This window comes from Chaetodon trifascialis, chromosome 21, assembly GCF_039877785.1.
Source record: "Chaetodon trifascialis isolate fChaTrf1 chromosome 21, fChaTrf1.hap1, whole genome shotgun sequence".
In the NCBI taxonomy this organism is placed as follows: domain Eukaryota; kingdom Metazoa; phylum Chordata; class Actinopteri; order Chaetodontiformes; family Chaetodontidae; genus Chaetodon; species Chaetodon trifascialis.
The window spans coordinates 17,252,872-17,276,946 of record NC_092076.1 but is presented as its reverse complement, the minus strand read 5'-3'; the positions used below and the strand labels follow the sequence as shown (position 1 = coordinate 17,276,946).

Below are 24,075 nucleotides of genomic sequence, written 5' to 3'. Positions count from 1 at the left end.
ACATGATGTGTTGTGATGACAAATCATGTAGAGTGAGTACAGCAGGCTGTGCAGTGTTGCTGTATGGGCAGGGGTCTAAAAATGAGTTGTGAGCTTTTTGACTGCTTGCAGTGATGATAGTAAAGATCATTCAGTGTCAGCAAGCTCACACTGACAGCTGTTAGTAGAAACGTAAACTATACTAGAAAGCCAAAACATAATGAGTAAAAAAAATTAGTTAAGACAGAAATCTGACTCAGAAAAACCTCACTAACTTCACTCTGGGTTAAGCAGTCTTACTTAATGTTGCTGCAGCAGCTAAAACAGATAGCCAAGGCTGGCCTTGGTGAAAGCCAAAGGTAGAATTGCTTGGCTTCACCCCAGCTGTTAAAAATAATACATTTTTGATGGAGTGAGATCTTGTACCTAGCGTTTGCTTAAACAAATAATGGGACCAGAATCTATCCAACGTCCAGCTAAAACCAGGTCTCAGGAGCTGTAAATCAGTTTGCTAGGGTTAAACTCCCTTTCATGGTCTTAAGGAGTTACATGGAAAAAAGTGTCTTCCCCATTTCCTGAAGAGCCAAAGGTAAAGAGCAGTTTTGCATTTTTTGGAAATAAAAAATGGTACAATAATCAGTCTTAAAGACATAACGTGAAGTCATCACAACCTTCTGTCTGTTGGACAGTTTGCTTTCCAACCTGAAAACCTGAATCTCTTTTTTCTTTCTTCACTGCTTCTGAAATCACTGCTCTCTGTCTTTGCAGACTTTTGACATTCAACAAATCACTGCTTTATTTCCATTTTTTCTGTTGCTTGCTGCTCAATCTTTGTGCAAAATCACAGCAACGCTGATGTGGTATCTGCTGCAAGAGTCACGTTGTCTGCAAGACGTTATTTATATTTGTATCTTGTGAGTTAAAACCTGCAGGGAGCTGTCAGACTTCATGGTCTGGACGTGACACATTATGTAAGAGGTCGGCCGCTGGTCACTGGAAACTTTATCTCCCCCACACTCAAGACACATTAAGCTAAAAAGACCATAGACTGATACATAACACATAGACTGACCCATGACTAGTCACAGGTCCAAACCCTGCAACAGCCAACACTTTACCCTCCAGCTTGTGACCTTCAGCATGGCACTTAACCTGTTCCTGCACTGTCTCTGCCCCTACAAGAAAACATCAGTAAAATGAAATCCTGCAGTATGTTGACTGATAAATGGCCGCTGAAAAGGTCACAGGTTATTCAGCGTCCTTGTTGATTGATAAGACGATCTCTGCTGAGGATGCATTTGCTTTTCCCATTCGGGATCTCATACACAGTCACAACAGGTCCCAGAGCTGCCAGAGGAATGTGACTGGTGGCTTTAATATGGAAGATAGCCATTTGCTGAGCATGTATGCTCTGTTTCAGCAACACCCTGCTCCACTCTCAGTTACAGTCATACCTCAAAACCCACAGTGCTGTCTTACATCAGAATGTATCTGTGGACTTCTGTTCAGTTTCATGTAAAATCTACCACAGGGGTCATAGGTGTCATTACCAAAGAGCCCATTTCCCATAAACTCAACTCAGTTTTGTTCTGTACGAAACATTATAGTTTTCTCTGTCTCTTAATTCAATTTCTGCTCATTTTTTCTGTTGCGTTTTGCTTAAAAAAGGTAAGGCATGCCATCAGCATGCCTGCCAGCAGGCACGTGTCCAGCCAGGTCTAAAATAAGCATGTGAACTGTATGTGTGCACCTATGACTGTGCGTGCGTGCGTGCGTGCGTGCGTGCGTGCGTGCGTGCGTGCGTGCGTGCGTGTGTGTGTTTTAGAAGAAGCACATCTTCTGTCTGTAAGTACTGCTGTACATTTTGTTAATTGAATGAGTCCAGAATTGTGAATAGAGAACAATCTAGTTTAAAGCCCGTAATAGCACGAGTGTGATATTTGCTGTTCGGGCAGGGACCAGAAGTACTGCCAAGACTCCTGCCTGGGTGTCCTTGAGCAAGGCATTTACTTTCCACTGCTCCAGCAGCATTACAACAAAAGTACTGTTGAGTCGAAAGCACATCATGATTGCTGGGTGTTGTGCAACTGTTATTGCACTGAGCTCAGCCTTATCTGATACACAAGAACACTGTGGTCTTACCTCCTTCCTGTTTGTGTGAATGGCCTCTTTTGTTACCTGAAAATGATTTATTGAAAACGATGTGTTTCAGAGTGTCTGCTGAGAAGCGTGCGAGGAGATGGAGCAGACTCTGAAGAAAAACTAGGTGGGTCAGCAGGTTACACTAAACATACAACAGTTTGAAGGTAGATTTCAAGTTGTAACACTGACAACACGGCACATATAATCTAATGGTAGCTTCCACAGTAGCACCAATCATTAAACAAATACATCCACAATAATTTCCTTTATGCTTGTCATTACAATCTGTGCACAGTTTTTTAGATTTTAGAGCAAACCCCCAAAGAATCTGTTTAAATTACAAAAAGATGTTAAATTATTTAACCCAAGTTTTATCTAGCCATTCAGACCTGGTGGGGATTTCTGGGTATAAGGTCTTCTAATCGACTTGGTGTCTGACAAATGCAATGAATATTGATGTTCAGTCATTTTTCAACCTTTGTGGCAGAGCGGCCACAGGGGTCCGCAAGACACATTTTCAAGCTCACAAGATAATTAAAAGAGAGGAAAGCAGAAAAAAACGAATTATCTGTTGCACAAAGTTATTTTCATCTCCTTCTTCTAAAATTTGGTTCAGTCGAACTGGTCAAGTAGACTTTGGTGTGAGAGGTCTAAGGGGCTTTAAAATGAAAATGCTTCATTTGTATAAGGGACTGCCAGTGTTTTACCAAAGAAGTCATCTCTCATGAGAGCATTGGCTCACACTGACCAGCAGTAACCTCCTCAGTGTTTCCTAGACGTTCAGGATTCAAACCGCAAACACTGGTGATGCAATTCAGTTTGTGGGAAAGGGAATGAAACCATGACTGAGACTTTGATCTTCCACAGAGTAAACAAGTTGTGAAATCAAACATCCCCCCCCCCCCCCCCCCCCCCACCCTTCGTGTCCAGCATGTCAGGAGGGCATTTCCCAAACTCATGATCTGTTCTGTCACAGGTGTTACATTGCATCTTGTTTGTTAATGGCTGAATGATGTCAAATGGTTGTTTTTACTCCAGAAATTAAGTATGTTTTGATTGGAAGCGGGATTGGCCTGCTCATGGTCGCTGGATTCTTTATTGTCATAGTCTGCATCATCAGGAAGCAGGTCCAACATAACAGCACAGGTGAGGTGATGTTTAGATTCCTCTGAATTTGTCTTATATCTACAGTAAATCACACGAAAGTGAGCAGGTTGGAGAAAATATGACAGTGTGCTTTGTGTGAAATCTAAACATCATGGTTTACTGAAGAGGTCAAACCGTTCTTCCCAACAGGTGATAGAGTGAAGACACGTTCACAGGTGAGACGTTACCAACACTGACAGAAACAGAAATTTAGTTCTTGTATTTTATGAATTGAAGGAACATGTATGTTTCAGAAGGTACAGGTTTCCATAAACCTTATTTACTCTCGACCACAGCCTCACGAGCACGTTTTGAGCACTCTCGGCCAATCAGAACCTCCCGTGGCGGCGGTGTCCAATGGCATGTGATGTTAAAGGTCAGACAGTGATTTGAGGGGAGCGTGAACCCTGCAAAGGTGGCATCTGGGTGGAAGGTCAACCAGGCGTCACGCTGTCACCTCACGTTTTGTTGCACGCACGTCATTGCAGATCTGTTTTACCTCCTATGATTCTCCCTCCATGACATGTATCATTGTCATTTTCATAATAAATGTCTGAAGTAATAATGCCTTTTGACTTGGCTGTGCAGAGTTGTGTCATTTGAGAAGCTTAATGAGCTACATTTCAGCCATTTCAGAGCCTGATGTGTATTGTATTTAGTTTCACTCCCCAATATCCAACCGTTCTACTGACATGCATACTGTACAGAGATTATTTAGCACCACTCAGCAGAAAGTATCTGCGCTAATAAGCATTTCATACACTTACCACAAGAGGGCGATGTTTACCTCCAAGAAACAAAAAACCTTAAGACTAACAGAGGTCCGGCTTCACATCTGAGCACCTGGGGAAACTTTTAAAATAAAGTCTTTGTACCTTCATCAGTTGTATTTAATCATTGAATCACATGTGAGCAGTGACAGTGTTTTTCCTTCATGCAACATTCTCAAGTTCCATACAAAATATGTGACTTCAAAAATCCTTTCTGCTGTACCTTAGTCTCAGCTCTTGCTTTTTGTAGCACTCTTCCCACTTGGAGGGTCTTTTTGTTTTTTAAAGAATTGGAATTAGCTCTGTTAGCATTGGACTGTGGTTGACGGTGTTGCGGTCCTTCCCATCAGGCATTTCATAGATGCATACAGTACAGAGGGAAGTCAAGTTTACTGTCAGCCCAGTTAAGCATGATGCAGCATCATTCTATGACACAGTTAAACAACATATTAAACCAAAGTTTAGTATAAATATATGTTCATATAAAAACTGATTTCTTTATAACATACTTTTCAAAGTCAAAACATCTGCTGTGTTGCAAGACGAGTTGGTGTCATGTAATTTTGTTCATCTAGAAATCAAAGTCATTATACTATTACACTTAATGCAAGAGCATTTCGTGCTCGGGCTACAGATGCAGTGTTTAGGCACCATATTATCTACAGTGTATCATTCCAATTAGGAGTCTGAGTCCACTGCCAGCTTTGTGAGACTGGCTCCTCCAGCCCACAGACGAATGAAGAAGAACCAGTAAAAAAAGATCTCATCTAATATCCTGGAAACCCAATATGCAAACAGAGAATAATAACTAACAGATGTAGGCATTGTTGAATTCTTACTGCTTACTGTACAGTCGATGAACTACTGCTGCGCTTTCCTCCAGACAAAACCCATCGAAGAATCTATTTGTAGCTATAAGACTCTCCGGAGAACGATGTTGTAATGACATGACTGATTCCAGCTGTTACTTCACCTATTTATTCATCACTGTGCGCTCAGCTGCAGCTTACTTTGTTACGTTTACTGCCTGCTTGCTAAGCGAATGTTCTACAGTGTCTCCATCCTCCAAATGGCAGACAGCCAAGGTTAGCAACTATCTACAGTGTTAGCAGCTAGCTACAGCACCAAAACAAAGTTTACGGAGAGGGAATATTGCACATAGGTTCATTTTACTCACCTTCTGGCCAATGGTGTGAACTTGCTGGTTTTCCTTCATCAAAGAAATGCAAAGTTTCATCTTTGCTGCTGCACACCATTAAGCACAGAGCTGTGCATGAGCAAGGACTCCTGCACTGTGTTTAGAGCCCATGTTTGGTGAACCCCTCACCACATTTTGCACTGAATGCTGGAGGTTAAAGGGCTTTGGTAAAGCGGGGCCTTCTTTGTCGCCAGACTAGAAGCACTTAGGAGGCCCCACAGGCCGTCTCCTCCATTATCTGTAAATCAAAAGTGTTCCAGATCTCCACAGCGCCACTCTCTGAGGTTTGATAAAAGCCAGCAAAGTGCCCCAAAAACCCCAAGCTGACAGACTGCAGTACAAAGATTCACTGTGGGATCCTGTTACATGAGCCACGAGATGAGGGGAGATAGATGGACAGACACACAGGCCTATGCAGACACAACAATTTAACTAATATTGGGTCTGAGGACCAATTTTGAAAGCAGGATGTGCAACCACGCTGGTTTAACACTGGATAACTCTGGGATAAATTAGAAACTTTAAATGCTGAATTGACCTGCGTTGAATGTTTTTCTCCATCATTTCATCGGGAACAGAGATGCTCACGCACAAAGACAGACAGCAACCTTTGTCAGCATGTGTGTGTGTGTTCCAAAATAAAAGCCCTGACTTTGGTCTGCGCCCGCTGTCCTCCACAGCTGGAAGTGTGATTTGGTCAGCGTCAATCTCAACAACACACCCCTCCCTCTCCTCCATCCTGCACAGGAAATTATCTTTCCCACTCACTCGCCAGAAGCAGAGGTGTGTGTGTGTGTGTGTGTGCGTGTGTGCGTGTGTGCGTGCGTGCGTGCGTGTGTGCGTGCGTGCGTGCGTGCGTGCGTGCGTGCGTGTGTGTGTCTCCTCACACATGCTCACCTGTCTGTTTCTGTCTGCCCTGCGTGCATGTGCATATGTTTGTGTGTGGGCACATGAGTCTGCCAAATGTGTGTGTTTTCACTGTGTGACAAGAGGGGGGAGGGGCAGAGGGAGGTTCTGAGTAGAAACAGAGTGTCCAATGTTTCATATTACACTCCTCGGCTGGGGAAAAAAAAGGAGAAGAAGAAGAAGAGGAGGAGGAGGAGGAAACCTGGGGCTTCTTTTCTTCAGAGGCATTTAACTGGGAGTTTATGGAGGCTGCAGCTGTGGAAAATGAAGATCTCCTCTGTGGTCTTCGCTCTCTTCACTCGAGCACTGCTTGGAGGTAGGAAAAGTTTATTTTGCTTCATACCAAAGAAGATGTGGTGGAGACAAAATGTTTTCCACTATTTTTCAGAGGGGCTTTGCAGAAAACATCTGAGAAGCAGACAGGATGTTGGTGTGATGGTTGAGGAGATGGTAGCTAAGATGGTTTGTGAAGTGAAACCTCTTTATACACTGTCCAGTGTCTGCTGGAGTTCATTTACTTTGGATGACAGTGTATGTTGACAACAAAATAACAAGTTTATCAAAGTTGCATGTGTTTGCAGAGATGAGAGGGGCTTCCAAAGTGAAAATTGGTGGTTTTCCTGAGCGTGTTTGAAAGTAAAACAGAGCCTGCAGTCTCACTTCTACATTAATTTATGGTGATTTCAGTGAACCTCTGTCAAAACAGCTTCTTACATTTAACGGTTAGAGAGCTCAACATCAACATGCAACACTAAAACAACACTTTTCAGCTACTTAACTATATTTTCCCTGTTTTGTTCTGTCACTCAAAGCTAAATGAATGACAAAATTGTGAAAATGGCACAGATTATCATTACGTGCAGAGCTGAAAGCATCAGCGTGTCATGGAAAGTGTGGATTATGAAATTGGCTATTGTTGGAAAAACTGATGTGTGATGTATTGTCATGCAACGCACTTCACGGTACACTTAGTTCCTCTAAATTCATGCAACGAATGCTGGCACATTGCCAAAAACAACCGGGCTGTCAGGAAAAAAAGTCATTTGAGCAACATCAAACTCACCAGAGATGAGGACTATGTGGATTTCTGAACCTTTCACTATATTTGTTGTGCCGATTCTGAGTCCGTCATGCTGCTTTGGTGAGCAGATTTGACACCAATATATTTGTCTGAGCAGATTTTAGGTGTTTTGTAGCAATATTGAAATCACAGTTTGAACAGGTCAGTGATTCTTGCCTTTGGAACAGCAGTTGAGTAAACAAACCCCCCCTCAGTCGTCTTACTCACCGCTCTGGAGCTCTTGACTGTATCACTCACTGTCTCCAATAGCAGATGATGTTAGCTCAGCTGTTGTGGAAGTGGAGATGTTCAAACTTGACATTATTTTCATTGTCTAAGTTTTGCCAACTGCTTTTGTCAAGGTGAAGAACGATCTGTTCATTGCTACTGTTCAACTTTGAATGAAGGCTTTATTTCAAACATGTGAGAGTAATACAAAAAATAGCCAACATGGAGACAAAGTCCTAAAAGTAAGACAAAGGGAGGACGGATTTACTCCTGGATCCACCATGTGTTCATGCACTTCAGATTAGCTTAAACCCCTGTGTACGACACACATTTAATGAATTCAACTCTGGTATCATTTGCCATTTACTAAATTAGATTAGGATCATCAGTTTTAAACTTGAATCAACTTAAATTTTAAGGTCATCACATTTCAACCATTTCAGAACAAACCTGTTCAAACCGTGAGGTTTAAAATAATGAGCTCAATGAACATGCCACTGACTGTTCACTAACAAGATCGAAAGAAGATCATTAACAAACTGCTGAATTCTGCTACTTTAGAGCTGTATGATTCATAACATGTCTTTATGGGTGTGTTAATGTCCTTGTTATGGTGCATGAATCTGAATTTTCCAGTCCAGACAAGTGTTTTTAGGTCATGTATGCAAAAATCTTGTTTTCTTGCATATTATGTCCAATAATAATGAACTAATGATACCGGGTTAAATGTGGCTGAAAAAGCAATACTGGTCGTGTGTCGTATGTGTCATTTGACAATCCTTTTCCAGTGAACTCAGTTTTACCTTAAAACAACTAAATAACAATCCAAACAAAGTAAATAAAGTATTTTCTACTAGTTTCAGTGCTTAATTTGACATGATGGGTTTTTTTTGTTTGTTTTTTGTTTTGTTTTTTTACAGTGCAGCCAGTCATTTGTGGCATGGACAAAACAATGGAAAGTCAGGAAAACAACTGCATGTTTTAGAGAGATGCCTCAACTCTGTACTAATCAGAGGGTTGCTTTAACTAGCATGCAGTCAAAACAAGACAGGAGCATGGCTTCACATGTGTCTCATGTGTTTTGTTCAGACCTAGCCTGCATCCATGTCTCTGACATCTTTTTCAGACTGTGAGGGACCATCAGTCCCAACAAATCCAGAAATGATACGACATACTGCTCTGAATAAAGATTCTAAAATAGCATGTATAAATCTTTCTTCTCCAGATTTGTGTTTGGCCGTCAACGTCACAATCATCCCGTCCCCCTTCACAGTGGCCCAGGAGGGTCAAAATATCACACTCTCCTGTGTTGTGTCCCAGCGGCGCCGCAATGCCGCTCTACCAGTGGTGAAATGGACTTTCCTGCCAGCAGGCACAGACCGGCCAGAGGATGAACTCCTCATCGCACGTGTCAACATGAGGAAGGCCCGTTTCTATGGCAACTATACAAAGAGTTTCCCGTGGCCCAAGCTGAAGCTGACCGTGGTGAAGCAGGGGAAGATCTTTGACCTGCTGATCTTGAATGTGTCCAAGGGGGACCGGGGGCTCTACATGTGCCGGGTGCAGGAGTTTAAAAAGCACCAGGACCGCTGGAAGGCCTCGTCAAACTGCACCGCTGCTACTGAGCTCAGAGGTGAGGGCTGGATTCAGTGTTTTATTTAATCTTGTCCTTTTCTTATCACTGGACAGTTGGCCAAGTAAGCGCACTGTGAGCATCACCCTGCTTCACATTTGATGACCACATAAGTGGAGTCAAGACGGAGCCAGGAGAGAACAGAGGACACACCTTTGTAAATGTGCAATAACACTATAATAATGCTCATAAAGTTTCTTAATGGGATGTTTCATCCAAAGTCTTTTTAATGTGAGACATTTGAAAGAAAGCTGACTAAACAGTTTGCAGTTTGAGAGCAGAGGACATGGTTAGCCTGGATTCATTCATTCAAGCTTTTATGCCAGACAAAAATCCTTTAAAGAAATCCAGTTTTCCACTGTCCATACATCTGCTCCATATGTTCCAAACACTCATACAGTATTTTGCTAAATGACTAATCCTGGGCAGAGAGGTTCAGAGCAGTGGAAGAGCAGGACACAGGTTCTCTGAACCAACCACTTCAACTCACCAGTGTGGCAGTGTATCTCACCGAAGTTAGACAAAAAATATGATTCACTACTAAGTTAAAACAAACAAAAATGACAATTAACAACTCAAGAACAACTCATTAGACATCAGTCAGCACAGATTCACATATATCTCTGAACTAATCATTAGATTGTGGGTCATTAACATAATTTCTATCAAACATACCTACTGTTTAGGTCTCACTCCCACATTCTTCAGGAGCTACTTGTTAGCTAATCACTAATTAGCAGTTCCCTCCTGATTTATTCCAAGTATTCTCAGGAATTCGCATAAATTGTCAATGTTTCCAAAATGCTTCTTTAACTATAAGGACATCTTTTCCCAACCTTGGAGTAGGAGTCCCACAATGGTTGCCTAATATGCAAATGGAGTCGCAAGAAAGTTGATTAAAAAAAAATAGTCAGAACTAAAATTGAGGTCTTGAGCGAATAAAGGTGGGGGAGCCTCTGCATTCAGCCGATTCATTCTTGGAAGGAGAAACCAGTAGCTGTCGCCCAGTTTCTCACAGAATGACATCACTGCTTTTGGCGCCGCAGGGCGGAGAGTTAACAGCAATTTCTGCAACCACAACAGAGGCAACGACAAATGCTGTTTTGATAATAGTAAGGCCGCGAAAGGTTTGAGGCAGATGCCAGGTTTGTCTGCAGAGACCTTCCATAGCCCACAGCAAAAAACTGTGACTGCTGTTGAGGACCTCCCAGCTGTATACTTGAAACTGTTTGAGGCTGGAGCTGGACAAGCGTGGAAAAAGAGCCTGGATGCCCTGAGTCTCTCTGTCTCTCTCAGTAATTTAGACCTCAAAAATATGACTGGCTCTGAGGGAGAGGGGAGAGGCGTAACAACTCGTTGTGCCACCACATTTCTGTTCATAGTTCTGTCAAATGCCTCCGCATAGTAGTTTAAAACAAATGGAGCCATGTTTATATGCTTAGAGACCTAAACAGAAGCTCCAAGTAAACTAAACATGTGATAAGAGTGCACTGAAGATGGCAGAAAAAAAACATTTGTCCTGGGGGAGCAGATCTGAGTCTCCAGCAGTAGCATTTTCTCTGACCACAACTGGATGATGTAAGTCATCTGGCTGAGGAGGCAGTGAAGTAGGTTCACCAAGCAAAAGCACTGTCCTGCTTTTAATTTGGGGAGGGGAAATGTCATTGGTTCGGAGCGAGTCTGCAGATTAAAGGATCCTCTGTCTCAATAAGTTGTGGTTTTGACTGAGTGGATGATCTTGGAGAGAGAGCAGAGGCAGAGTGTGAGGTTTCAGCGCCGCTGCTGGCACATGGGACGTTCACACAATGGAATGGATGACAAATCCACTGGTACCAGATACTGCTCTGAAATTCACTTTCATAAAACCGCACACACACTTTAAAAGGCTTTGTAATTTTTTCCTCCCGACTTTTCATTCGTGTCAGATTTTGAATCAAATTCTCATGTTCACCAACAGGCTCGAGGAGCTTCCTGATTGTTTTAGTCTCAAACTTTGGTGCTAATTGACTGTTGACTAAGCCCCTTAGTTACTGTTGCTGTACCCATCAAAGTTTCTGTCCTTGCAGAATACGCACTCTACAATTATGGTTGGAAGAAACAATGCTTCCTCAATTTTAAACAGATGGACAAGAGCAGGCGTCTTTTTTCTAACCAAAGAAGCTTTGTTCTTGTACTGCAGTGTGGAGCTAGTTAGTCCTAGTATTATGATACTAAGACAAACCATCTACTCATCAAAGAAAAGTATGATAAGGTTAATGGAAGATGAGACTGTTATATAAAATTAGATTAGCTAATCCTTTGTTATCTGGACCTGAGTGAATTTGTCGCTTTGAGTGTGTGTGGTCCACCGGCAGCAGATTATAAGTTTGACAGCAGCATGAAGGAAGGATCTGCAGTATCTCACCTTCATACACTGAGGGAGTGAGGGAGGACTTTCAGGATGAGGCCAAACCAATCAGTTTGGCAAATCTGACACTATTTAGGGCAACACTGGCTGAGAGTGCTGGAATGAAACATAAAAAGCTAAAAAGCAGAGCTGCTAATGTTACCCTTAAGTTTGAGAACATCCAGGACCAGCTTCCACACGGAACAGAAATAATACACAATGAATGTGACTGTTTATTATCATTATTTATTTCTTTATTGTGTAACCTGTAATGTAAGTAATGTAATTGGTCAATGATAGCCTAAGGACTACAGTAATCCATGGAAAGCTGTTTCATCAGACACCTCTTTTGGCCAGTTAGGATCCTCCATTTCATCTCTACAGCTGACAAGAGCCAACAAGAGACCACATAGAAATGCCTTGTACTCTTCTTTGATCGAAAAACATGTAGAATATTCATTTTCTGTTGTATAGTTGTTGAACTTTGACGAGGGTGAGGCCTCATACTGTGCTCCCATTGTGTTTTCCAGCTAATAAGTCCAAGATACAGTCATCTGCAAGCATCTATTTGCAAAAACATATTCAGGAGGAAATTAAAAAAAACTTGACTTCTTCTTCTATCACTGAATGCCAGTAGCGCTTAGAGTGATTCTGACTGCTGGGGATAAAACTTCAGAGTGTTACTTTTCAAAAGAAACCACAACCATGATGTACTCCAAATGGTTTCAATTTACTAGGTATGCCTTGGATATGCAATTCAGGCTATTTTACAGCAGTGGTAAGAGGTTTTAATCCATCTTTTACACTTTTGCACGTATTCTAGAAAAATACCCACCACATTCCAAGCTCAGTAAATGCTAAATATCGACCTGTCATGCCTTGTCAGGGTTAATAAGATGACTGGACAATCAGAAAACTCGATTGCTTTGTCCTGTGTCTATATTTGTAAGTCAACAGGAGTGGGAAGTAGTGAGGCGTCCTCTTCCGTCTTTGCTTTTGTTAACTGAGCTATTGTTAATGGTGATGCCAATGCAAACTGTCCAGATATTCTTTTATTCACTGGATTTTCTGTGTGCTTCTGCTTCACAGAGAAAACACTAACAGACACCAAGCCTTTAGCAGCAAATGCAAAAACCTTCATGAAATGGCTGCAGGTTCAGTCAGTAAGGTGTCTCATCAAAGCAGAAAGCAGTTGAAGAGCTTTTATGTGAAATTGCTTGCTTTGAGAGTGGTTCATCTTAAGAATGAATGACTCACAAAGTTTCATCCTTGCAACAATCTAAAGAGAGTTCCTCTTATTTACGCTCACTGGTGAAGTACTGTCAGTGTTCAACAACACTAGAAGTTGCTCACCACATTTTCCATGGAAGCGTTCCTACAGGCTGTGACTTTCGGGGTGTCCACAGCCAAGTCTGGGCCCAGGCAGACACACAGTCCCTACCGAGAGCTGTTGACATTGGCCCTAACATGGAGTTTCCCTCCCAAAAGTAGAGTCAGAGTCCAGAGAGACTCAGCAGAAATGGAACAAGAGATAGTTGTGCTGAGGAAGGTAGAGTTCAAATGTTTGTCTGCAGTGACAGTCGAGTGGACAGCTGGCTCGTGTCTGGCTCTTAACTGTTCGTGGTCAAGGATGTGGGGAACTATTTTTATCCAAGGAAGCGCCAGTCCATTGTGGTTTCAGAGACCTTAATAAAAAAAAGCCTACGGAGACATTTTTGGATGGATTCTGCAATTATGACATGAATGGCAGTGCATGTAGAAAATAAAACTGCGTCATTTCTTTTGGATGTGAGAGGAAGCCCAGAGTTCTGGATGGGAGTAGAATACCTCTCTTGTTTGCTTCCAAACACAACTTCGCAGTCTCTTGCAATTTGGAAATTACACTTGTCACATACTGATTTAGATTTATTTTCTAGTTGGAACCCCACTTTGCTGCTTTGAGCATCACATTTGATTTAAGACCGTATTTTCCCCATATGCCTGTGTTAACAATTACGCTTACATTTGAGAACCTTAATGAAAATAAAAGTTAGATCTCAGTTTGTTAATCCAAATCCCAATCTGAGCCATCAGGATCTGGTTCTGAAAATCCACTATTCAATTCATTCTGTTGTTTATTGAGATCCACTTATTCTGTGTGACTTTGTGAAACTAAACATGTTATTTATTGTCAGATACTGTTCAAAAGAAAAAGAGGATAAGATCAATTGAAGTTCCTAGTGTGAGTTTTGCTCCAAAAATGCTGGACATTTCCCATAATGCAAGTGAATGGCATCCTTTATTAGACACTTCCTGCCAAGTAAATGGCTACATCTTACGAACTTCATACCCCTAGTTTGTCATGCAGGTTGTCATAAACTTGCTGCTTTAAGCCTTTCAAATTCAGGGAAACCAAAATTAAACCTAATGTAAACTAATATATTTCATCACCATTTGATTTATGAGTTCCTAATCCGTTGAAATACAGTCCACGATTTAGGCTGGGTAATTGTAATGGACAGGCTAAAGCTCTAACAACACAGAAAAACTGCACTATTTCTGCCCAGTGCAACAGCAGGGACTGATATTTCTTCCCCATATCCACATCAACGGTTGACAACCATGATAAACATCAGCTCCACATCTGAGGGCTTGAAACCCCTCTGGGACCATTTCTCCTGGTCTCCACTTCACATGAGGAACAGCAGATGACTGAGACTTTATGTGCACAAAAGTGTGTGTTTGTGACGTCAAACTGATGGAATTCCTGTGGTCAGATAACATTAGGTGCCCAGGTGTTTCCACAGTCCGTCTGACACACAAAACTCCCATTACTCTACTTCTTCTGCTATAATAAACACATCCAGAGAGGTCAGAGGGTTTGGTAGAAAAACACAGGGCAGAGCACAGTGTGGACACAGCCTCCTCTTGGCATAAACAAACTGAACTCTTAGGTATTTCTAAAAACACGTGTGGGCGACTGCAAGTTAACAAAGGGCACAGGGCACACGGATGTGGCATGAGTTTAAGTATAGTGACAGCAGGGAACTGTGGGTATTCTATTAGCAGCTTCACGAGGAAAAATGAAAATCAGAAATATCACAGTTCTAGGGTCACACAACAGCTCTGTTGGCATAAAAAAGCACATACAGCATGAATAAGAATCCAGCAAAATAAGCCTATGTTTGTCACCATAAGAGGAGCACAGTCAGCAAATAGAAAGATGCTAATTCTAAAAGGATGCAAAGAGAAAACAGGAAGTGAAAGGGTGGATTAGTCAAAGCTTTGTCAAGACACACAATGTTGCTGTGTGTTTACATTCATCTCTAGTCTTTTATAATACAGTAAATTAGAGCAGTGGCTGACTCAGTTGATGGTTAAGACACAGAGGATCATTATTCACTCCAGTCCAGTATGTGATGTTTACAGTGTTGGATTTGTTGGGGCACAAAAAAAGAGCCACAAATCTGGAATACAGTCAGCAAATGAATGCATCGTTGTGGCTCTGATGAACAAAAAGTAGTGTGTTTGAATGTTTCCACTGTTGTCCGATGAGCTCTTCAGCCTTTCAAAAGAAGACATTTTCTAGATGAGGATAAAAGCCAGTTTGATGGCATACAGTACGCCAGATTTATCCCATTTCTAATTATTCCAACATGTACAGCTGCCACACTGACAGAGCGACACAGAACCTGAGGGGAAAACACTACATGAATGTCACAAATGTTATCAAGATTGACCCTGTGAATGATTTACTGTGAAGAACGTGTGGCTCTTTAATTAATTCAGCTGGCTTTTTAAATTAGCAGGAGAAAGTCTGTTTTTAATCATATTTCATCCTGCAGCCTGCACTTAGACAGTGTTTGTGCCATGAACAAAAAAAGATTATGCACAGTAAATAGCTTCTATACACGTAAATCAGCACAGTCATGCTAATGCCCAGTCTTGCTAGCTATAGTTAGCTTGATTAGCAACAATGCAAAAGAGCCAAACAAACAAAGAAACTTTTTGTGCTGAGTAAAGCAAACTGAGATGTGTAGTAAAATGAAAGTAGTGAAATCTTTCGACATTTCTAATTCCTGTGCTCACTTTAAGTTTGCTGTCAACTCCTTGGATGACAAAGCAAACTATTTGACAAAATATATCCTAGCTAGTAACAAGGTATAAACGAATATGACTCTGGGGCTGCTCCTCACTCTCTACCACAACACCTTTAAAGGCACTCAATCCCCTGTTTTGTTTTCTATTTTTGATTGGTGGCGAATTTTGAAAGTCTGGAAAGCCCAAGCATCATGTCGAGGGGGTGAGAAAATCTGATACTCTGTGTTTTCACTTCACATTTGAACTACGATTTTGCTTTGATTTGGCACCATCTTCCCTTCAAACCTACTCAAATTTAAATAAACATCTGTCAAAAAACGTAATAATCTACAACCAAGATCTTTATTGTCTATCTTCCCTTTAAAAATGACTTAGACCAATGTTTCCAAACAGCAGAATGTAGGTCACATATGGTCAGTGAAGGGTTAGTGGTTTCACAGATGGGGGCCAAATCTAAAGGCATGTTCCCAACAGAGAACCGTCTGAGGACTGGTGGGTCCATAAAAGCCTTTCAACCAACAGTTTTAAGGATAGTATTAAAGTAAAGTGAAAATGTCAATTTATCAAGTTGAGGTTTGAAACAAACTGAGACTGAATTAGAAGCAGCTCATCTTAGTGGAAGTCAAAAGAAAATCCACCTCCTCTGTTGCTGATGTCAGTAGGAGTTGGTAACAGTGCTGCTTAGTGCATGTCATTCTCTAAACTGGCATTGCTGGATGCACTGGCCTGTGAACTGGTGAAGGACGTGTGCGGCCGGCTGGTTTTTGTATATACCCGATTATTGCTGGCCTTGTCATGACATTTAGTTTTAATAAATGTTATCCTAAAACAGAATGAGTAGTTTGACACTAGCCTCATAAGCATGATGCAGCACTTTGTAGAACTCTTCCTTCTCTAGGATTTAATCTTAGTCTTCTCAGAGCTGCAGGCTTGCCAGTAAACACCCCACTGCATTATGTGATGTTTGGCAGTTTAATTCACGCTTAGGCTGTTCTGCACAGCGTTATGCCACCAGTTGTGATTGGTGTTGAGTTAACGCTGATCTTAGAATCAAGCCTTGCTTTACTCAGCTGTCACTCGGAAGGTTCTGGTTACTAAGTGCTATGCTTTTTTAGAGTTCTAAGTTTGGAATTGCTTTGTACACAAAGAAGTCTATAGTAATAATGCAGGCTCAATGCATGCAGGGAGGATCCATGTAATATCTCCAACTGTGTTGATGTGTTTTGGAATCATGAAGCTTGCTTACTGCAACTTTGTCAGTCAGTCAGCTCGTAGCACAGCCAGTCTGCCTGTGGGAAAGTCTCCAGCCGGCGTGGCGAGCCTGCCTGTCGTCAGCTGTTGGTGGTTTTGGGTATTTCAAGATGCTCTGGTGGGTGTCGCTTCACGAGCTTCCTACCACCAGCTCAGCAAGAGTACAGCGGTGTTAAGACTACTGTGGTCAGATGGGGTGGAGAAATGACTGAGTGTGTGGGGCGAAATTTCAGGTTGACGATGGGAAACATATTTTCTCAGTCATTTTGGACACAAGCAGCACGTAGCTGGGATTCTCATTACGGATGAGGGCTGCATTTATAGGCCTTTGATTCCCCACTCGTCTTCTGCTCATATATCGTGAGGTGTAACGTTATCTAGTTTGCACTGGTATGTCTAGTAAACCATATCTATCAAGACACAGTGACGCTGAAAAGGCAGTTCAAGTCACATCTATTTTCCTCCTCACTTTTATTATGATGTGTGCTTTCACACTGTCTGAGCTGACTTTTTTATTTTTTTTTTTCAGTAATACTTGAGCTAATTAACTTTATGCTAAATACAAAAACAAGCCATGCCCATGTCTCAAACAGCAATCATTACCTAAGGATGCTAACTTTTTTGCTGTTAGCTTACATCTGTCCTGCAGCATAACAGCTGGGTTATCAAATTTGACTGTAACCATCAAATGTATTTTGCATATGCATATTTTAGGGTTATAAATTTATCTGAGCCAGCTAAGACATTAAAAAGTAAAATCAAGACTGAGTTTTTAGCCAAAGACAGATATCTAAATCGCCTACATCGATGGTAGCCAATTGAAAATGAGATGCATGCTTTTGTCTTCCTGTCTCAAGTCAAGGGCCCATTGTTCCACAGTGCCCTGTTAGCCTTAATGGTCACCAAACCATTTGATTCCTGGCCAGGGGACCCTTCATCACATGTCATTCCTCTCTCTCACTTTATTTCCTGCTCCCTCTCTCTCTACGCTGTGACTAAGTCATGATGCATAACGCTTAACTGAGTTCATTAAGCTATTCATCCTTTTTCACCTAGTAAAGGTTAAGGTTGAGACAGTGATTCAGAGACAGGATCAGGCAGGGAGGAGACCAACCTCGACTCGTTGTCTTCCTACAATTAGCTTTATTTAAACTCCAGCCAGCATGTAATCAGGCGGCAGAGAGGCCACAGTGATGACTATGGACTTTACATGGTTCTCTCTTCCTCTCTCCATCTAGTGCATGTTCTGCCGGCCACCAAGGCCAAAGAAAGCCTGTGGAGCTTGTTTGAAGGTAAGTCAACATATTTGTGTGTGTGTGTGTGTGTGTGTGTGTGTGTGTGTGTGTGTGTGTGTGTGTGTGTTTGTGGTGGGCTGGCACTGTATCGTCCTTGGCAGGCAAAAATAGGCCAACCCAAAGGATATAGTACAGCGCCTTAAATAGCTCAGCAAAACATGTACTTCTTTTTTTCCTTTAGATTTTTGTATAACTTCAAGCACTAGGCTTTAGGCCGGTCCACTGATGAGCTAATGTATATGTTTTTGTGTTTCAGATGTGTACCTGTGTGCAGTGCTGATCTGCTCAGTGGGACTGCTGTGTATGTGCATGTTCACAGTCACAGTAACCTGCCAGTACATACAAAGGAAGCAGAGGTTAAAAGGTTAGCAGCAGAATACCTCTTCACTCTACAACTCAGCAAACTCAGCTTTGTATAGACTTGGAGCTTGCATTTTAATAAATTACAGTAACCTTGGTCCTCACCCCACATATTTCTTACTGTGTTATATCTCTGCAGATAATTACCACTTGGTCAAAAGCCCTCAAAACAGGTGAGATTTTAGAGCGACACAACACAAACGCACACACACACACACACGCACACACACACACACACACACACACACACACACACACACACACACACAAACAGAGACACAAAGATGTTCTCAACTGCACTGACCTTGTGGAAATCTGGTCTCAATTTAGCTCAGGAGAGACGGTCACCAGCTTGGTCAGTGTGTCTCCTGCTCTGCCTAAGAAAGAGAGGAGGTACAGGAAGAAAAGGAGCAGAGACTACCAAGAGGAGGTACCACCAGAGATACCTGCAAAAGGTAAAGCAAGAGTGTCAGGGCACATTTAGACCTACAGTTTTGTCTAAAACATGCTGAAAACATTTTTGTTTTGGGTATGTTTAGATGTTAACTGCAATCACAAGTGAGCCACACCTTGTCAACATAAGACACGACTCACAAGTAGCTCATTTACTGTTTAACTTAAATAGCTGTTCTGCTTGACTTTCCAAACATGAATATGTGCTGGCATGAGAGGTTCACATCCACCCCTTCCGAATATAATTTTTTAGTTATGGGGTGGCATGTTGAATGTGTGATTTGAAAAGAAAAAAAAAAAAAAACATATTTGGGATATAGTTATTTTGGGATCAGTACAGTCTTCATGGTCATCGTGTTGTGGTAGAGCTCCCAAATTTCCCCCCAGCTCACGATCAATGTATAAAAATTTTAGTGAGAACTGTGCTGACAAGAAAATACTGTTGTTTGAGGATTTTGAAGCATTGTAGACCATGATCATTGCTGTTTCATGGAACGAATGTTAAGTTTTGAAGTAGTATCAAGTGAATTATTGTTGGCAATTTAGGGCCAGCAGAACAATCTGTAAACACAGCGTTGACAGAAAGAAACCTTAGGATTCATTAGCATTATGAAGCTCACTATTTAACACATTATATCTTGTTTGTTTAATTAGTTCAAAAACCTGTGTACCAGTTTGCCGTTTTAAGGGCCTTGAAAATGTCCTATTATAATAAGAACTGTGTAAACACTATGTGAAGGTAAGCATATGTCAAGTTTGTGGTTATGATGGGGAGGTCTAGTCCTTGTCATGCACATAGATAAGGATAATAGGTCTCTACAAAACTACTAATATTTCTCTTGTCCCTGCAGCTCCCATTGGAGACAAAACACGGAAACCCAAACTTTTAAAACCACAGCCAAGGAAAGTAGTGTTGGTGAGTACCATACATTTGAAGGTTACCATTATGTGCTATATGTGTCATTTTGGAAAAATCTCAAATTTGTATTGGTACCTTTTGCCTAAAACTGCCAAGAAAGGCACAGTGACAGTCTACCATTGTTACGCTGCCAAATACAGTGGAGAACAACCAACATGTGACAGGAATGTCTGCAAGCAAAAGGGCCAAACAATGTCATAAAATATGCCACATAATCCAAGTTTAATTTTGTAATTGTCACTGCAATGAAGTGGCTCTGTGGCAGCTTGGCATTTTAATGGCACAGAATGTGGCAAGTGGTAATTGAATTTTGGCAACTTGAACCCATGAATCCTGTCAGGTGACGTCTGCACACAGTCTCTCACATTTACCAAACCAAGGCTGTAAAGCAGAGGGAAACCAAGGAGATGGGAGAGGAACGCATTTAACTTTTAGGAGTATTCCTTTCTCTGCACAAAATGCATCCTGACTGCTGTTCAGGGACTCAGTTTTAACTCAGTATAGAATATGTCTTGACTCTATTCATATATCCTCACAAGAAAACTTGAGATTAATGATGGAGTTTGACATGAAAATCTTTCCTAACCTCTCTGCTCATTTTCTAACCACCGATACCACTTCCCTCCCGTTCCATCTCCCTCTCCTCCATCATTATGTTGCTCCGCCCTCTCTCTCTTCCATGTCCACATCTCCAGCCGAAGATAGTGGAGGAGAATCTGACCTACGCAGAGCTGGATCTGGTGAAGCCAATTCCAGAGACCAAAGCATCATGTAGCGGCACTGTGTATGCTCAGATACTCTTCGAAGAGCAGCAGCTATGAGAGAAACACATACACCACTAGTAACTGTGTCTTATGTAAAAAGTACTTTTCTATTTATAGTCTGTGTTATTTTGTATTCTGGTGATTTGTGAATGACAAAAACAGTTATTGTACATATGATTTTATATTTCTTTGATATAACATTCTTTTATGAGACCAAGATGCAAAAGGAGATGTTTTATATACTGGACTAATTCATATAGAATTTTTCTTTAGCACCCATGTTTGAATTCTGTGTAGCTTAAACTGGGAACACAATAGAAGACTATGGTGCTGATTTAGACCAGGTTTGTCCATCAAGACAATCGGAGGAGAGATTGGATGTTTGAACATGCAGGCTAATCTACATATTCATATCAAACAGGTTTCATCAGCAGGTTTGTGGTTATCACAGCCGTTGAGAGTCAAGCTTATATGGGGCGAGGTGAAATGAGATCGATAGATTAGGCAGTTGATGCCAGTCTGATGTCTGTGCATTAAGTATGGCGCTAGAAACATGAGCTGAAAGCATAGCTTAGCAAAAAGAGTGAAAGCAGGGCAAAACAGCTAGCCTGGCTCTAGCTAGCTAGCTGGCTAACATGGCTAGGGGGAAGTTACACACTAGTTAGCTGGCTGACTAACATGGGAGGGGAAAGCTACACACTAGTTAGCTGGCTGGCTAATCTGGCTAGGGGAAAGTTATACACTAGTTACAGTAGTTGGCTGGCTAACACGGCTACGGGGAAGTTACATGCTAGTTAGCTAGTTGGCTAATATGACTAAGGGAAAGTTACTCACTAGTTAACTAGCTGGCTAATATGGCTAAATAAAGTTGCACACTAGTTAGTTAGTTTCTAGACATGTCTCACAGTTTGCAGTGAACAAAAGCATGTACGTAACTCCCTGTAAAACCACAGATGAGATTTCAGCATCTGTATATATAGAACAAAGGAGATACAATGTGCTAATTAGTGAGCTTTAGAGGTGTTATTTTTGAACTTTGGAGAAAACCTGTTGTTTTCCCATTTCCAGAGCTAAACTGCGTCATGACTTAAGCTTCACACTTAATGTACAGACATGAGAGAGGTATAGAGCTTCTCATCTCAGCTTTTTCCAAAAATGTCAAACTATAATTCAGAAATACACATTATTCCAGATGCAGACATTTTAATAATATGAAATAGGCTCTGCATCTAAGAAACAAAAAGTCACATGATATATATTGTTTCCTGTGAGATCCTTATGTCTTAATGTTTCTTAAGCCAGCCACTTGAACTCTTACACAGTGAATTGTGGGAAACCCCATCCTGACTAAGCCGATTTATGAGGGTGAGACAAAGTAAATTAAAGACATCCACTGATATTGGTTGTGAATTTTGAAATGTGATTCAACTCTAGTGTGTTCCCAGCATTATCTGCCTCTCAGCATCTGTGTTCAGTCAGATTTTGTGTGTCAGACTGCAGCTTATAATGGCCACAACTCCACAGAGTTGATATTAAAGTAGCGATTAGCCCCCGACCTCCCCTGACAGGCAAGTATGTGTGACCATGCAAGCCCTTTCATCTGGCGCCAACATCAACTAAACAGGCCGTTAGCAACACACACAGACATATACTGTACATACATACAAGGGTGGAGTTGCATGTAGGCCAAACCCTTCAATGTTCAAACACACAAAGGCAAACACTATAAGTACAAGAGGCTTCAAACAACTGTGACACCTGATCTGCAAACGGAGACCAACTAAGATCAGTTTGGACTCTTGCACATTAATGCAGAAAAGTCACAGTTTTCTTCAAATCTTCAGGTGGTTTTGTTATTTGAGATGAGCTATGAGCCAGAAGCCATATCAGCTGTGGTCCTACATACCTTTGTCTCGTTGCCTTCTCACTCCCCATGAGTCTGAGTGTGAAAGTGTTTAGACCTCTTTTTCCATTTAATGATCCTCTGGATTCAGAAATGGAAAAGCAAAGGGGAGTTTTTTTAAGCAGTGAACTTGAAACCCAGACACAAAGGCACCGGATTCCCTCCCTTTCCCTAAGACTTCCACTTCTTCAGTGGAGTTATCCATGAAGCTGGAGCAGTGCTGGACGAAGTACTCAGATCTTTTACTGAAGAAAAGGTACCAATACGACAATGTTAAAGTACCTTATTACGCATAAAAGTACTGCATTCCAGATCCTACCCAAGTAATAGAAAAGATCTATTAGCAGCACAATGTGATTAAAGTCTCAAAGTAAAAGCACTTGTTTGACAGGAAAATGGCCCCTGGGGGTGTATTATTATATATTACATTATTAGCTGTTGTTACAGATGTGTCAGTGTGTAAGAAGTCGGGCTTTAATCCATTTTTTTTGCTTTGGACAATTCAACCTCTCTGGGGTTCAAACAGTTCTTTGAATCAAACCAGGTTTAGAGGGAAATGTTTCTTTTATAGTCCTTCAAACAGTTGATACACATCTGAAAGATGACAAGAGGCCCCAGCCACACACTGATGTTTTCTAAGGGGTCACAACACGTTTGGGAACCTTTGGCGTGTTCTTTGATAATGTGTTATATTTCGTAAGCGTATTAGATATTTCTTGTGTAAAATCTTTTTTATCTGGTAAGAAGTAACTAAAAACTGTCAGATAAACACGGAGGAGTAAAGAGGATGTTATGTCCCTCTGAAATGGATTTGTGTGAAATGTAGCAGCAAAACAAAAACTCATAGTACAAGTACCTCAGAACTGCACTCAAATACAGTACTTGATTAAATGTAATAATATCCGCCACTGAGATGGATCGCCTCACTTGCACACCTGCTGTTTTGCCCACTTTTTCATCAAATGTTAGCTAAACCGGCAATTCATCTGTATTGAGTAACTTGATCAAAATGATTTGACTAAAAAACTTGCATGTCTGTTTGAAAATGTCACAAAAGTCACGTTAGATGACCGCCACAAATCTATAAAGCATTTTGACAGTAAGCTGGTCGTTGTGGACTTACAGTAAATGCTTTGTTCCTCTGCATATATATCACATCTGAATCCAAACCACTATCGACCTCCATATGGCACCTTTTCCATTGTTGTTCTCATGTGTAAAGTTCAGTTGCACAGTGTGTATTGTCCATATATGAAATGCCTGAAAGTGACCTTTCAGTTGCAGGCAGAAGTGTCTTAAACTGTGAAATGTAAAGTTTGTTCCAGACCACATTGTCCTTAATGGGAGTCCACTAACTAGAACCATGTGTGTGAACTGTGTCTCTCTGCTCTCTCCCTCTCTCCTTTCCCTCTCTCTGCCCACCACTGACCTCTGCATTCATCAACATTCCAGCATTTCAGCTCTTGTTCATTTTGTTCATGTCATCTGTACGCTGTGTATCAGTAAGTGAAATAAATATAAAAGTGGATGTGAGAAGAGGTGTTTTTAGCCATGCTTGTAGCTTCGTACTTGACATTGGATGGTGATGTCGGTCTGTCTGTC

The 24,075-nt window shown here is 41.4% G+C and overlaps 1 protein-coding gene across 2 annotated transcripts; it reads left to right on the top strand.

Annotated features, from left to right (window-relative positions):
* Nucleotides 1–6,373: 6,373 nt before the first annotated feature.
* Nucleotides 6,374–24,005, top strand: vstm4b (V-set and transmembrane domain containing 4b). Of its 2 annotated transcripts, none has more exons than XM_070989840.1 (8): nucleotides 6,374–6,457; nucleotides 8,655–9,062; nucleotides 18,018–18,071; nucleotides 18,331–18,438; nucleotides 18,574–18,607; nucleotides 18,765–18,889; nucleotides 19,739–19,803; nucleotides 20,502–24,005. In XM_070989840.1, exons 1-8 carry the CDS (start codon nucleotides 6,406–6,408, stop codon nucleotides 20,625–20,627), a joined length of 972 nt encoding a protein of 323 aa, XP_070845941.1. In that variant the 5' UTR covers nucleotides 6,374–6,405; the 3' UTR covers nucleotides 20,628–24,005. The 2 variants fall into 2 exon arrangements, with proteins under 2 accessions (XP_070845941.1, XP_070845940.1); XM_070989839.1 differs by lacking the exon at nucleotides 6,374–6,457 and adding an exon at nucleotides 7,213–7,282 and having other exon boundaries at nucleotides 20,502–20,724.
* Nucleotides 24,006–24,075: the final 70 nt, after the last annotated feature.

Bases quoted from the DNA above. Each gene is read 5' to 3' on its own strand.
- vstm4b (XM_070989839.1), top strand. From the start codon at position 7,219: ATGTGGATTTCTGAACCTTTCACTATATTTGTTGTGCCGATTCTGAGT. The intron at 9,063-18,017 runs GTGAGGGCTGGA...CTCTCCATCTAG, and splicing joins CGCTGCTACTGAGCTCAGAG to TGCATGTTCTGCCGGCCACC. The intron at 18,608-18,764 runs GTGAGATTTTAG...GTCTCAATTTAG, and splicing joins GTCAAAAGCCCTCAAAACAG to CTCAGGAGAGACGGTCACCA.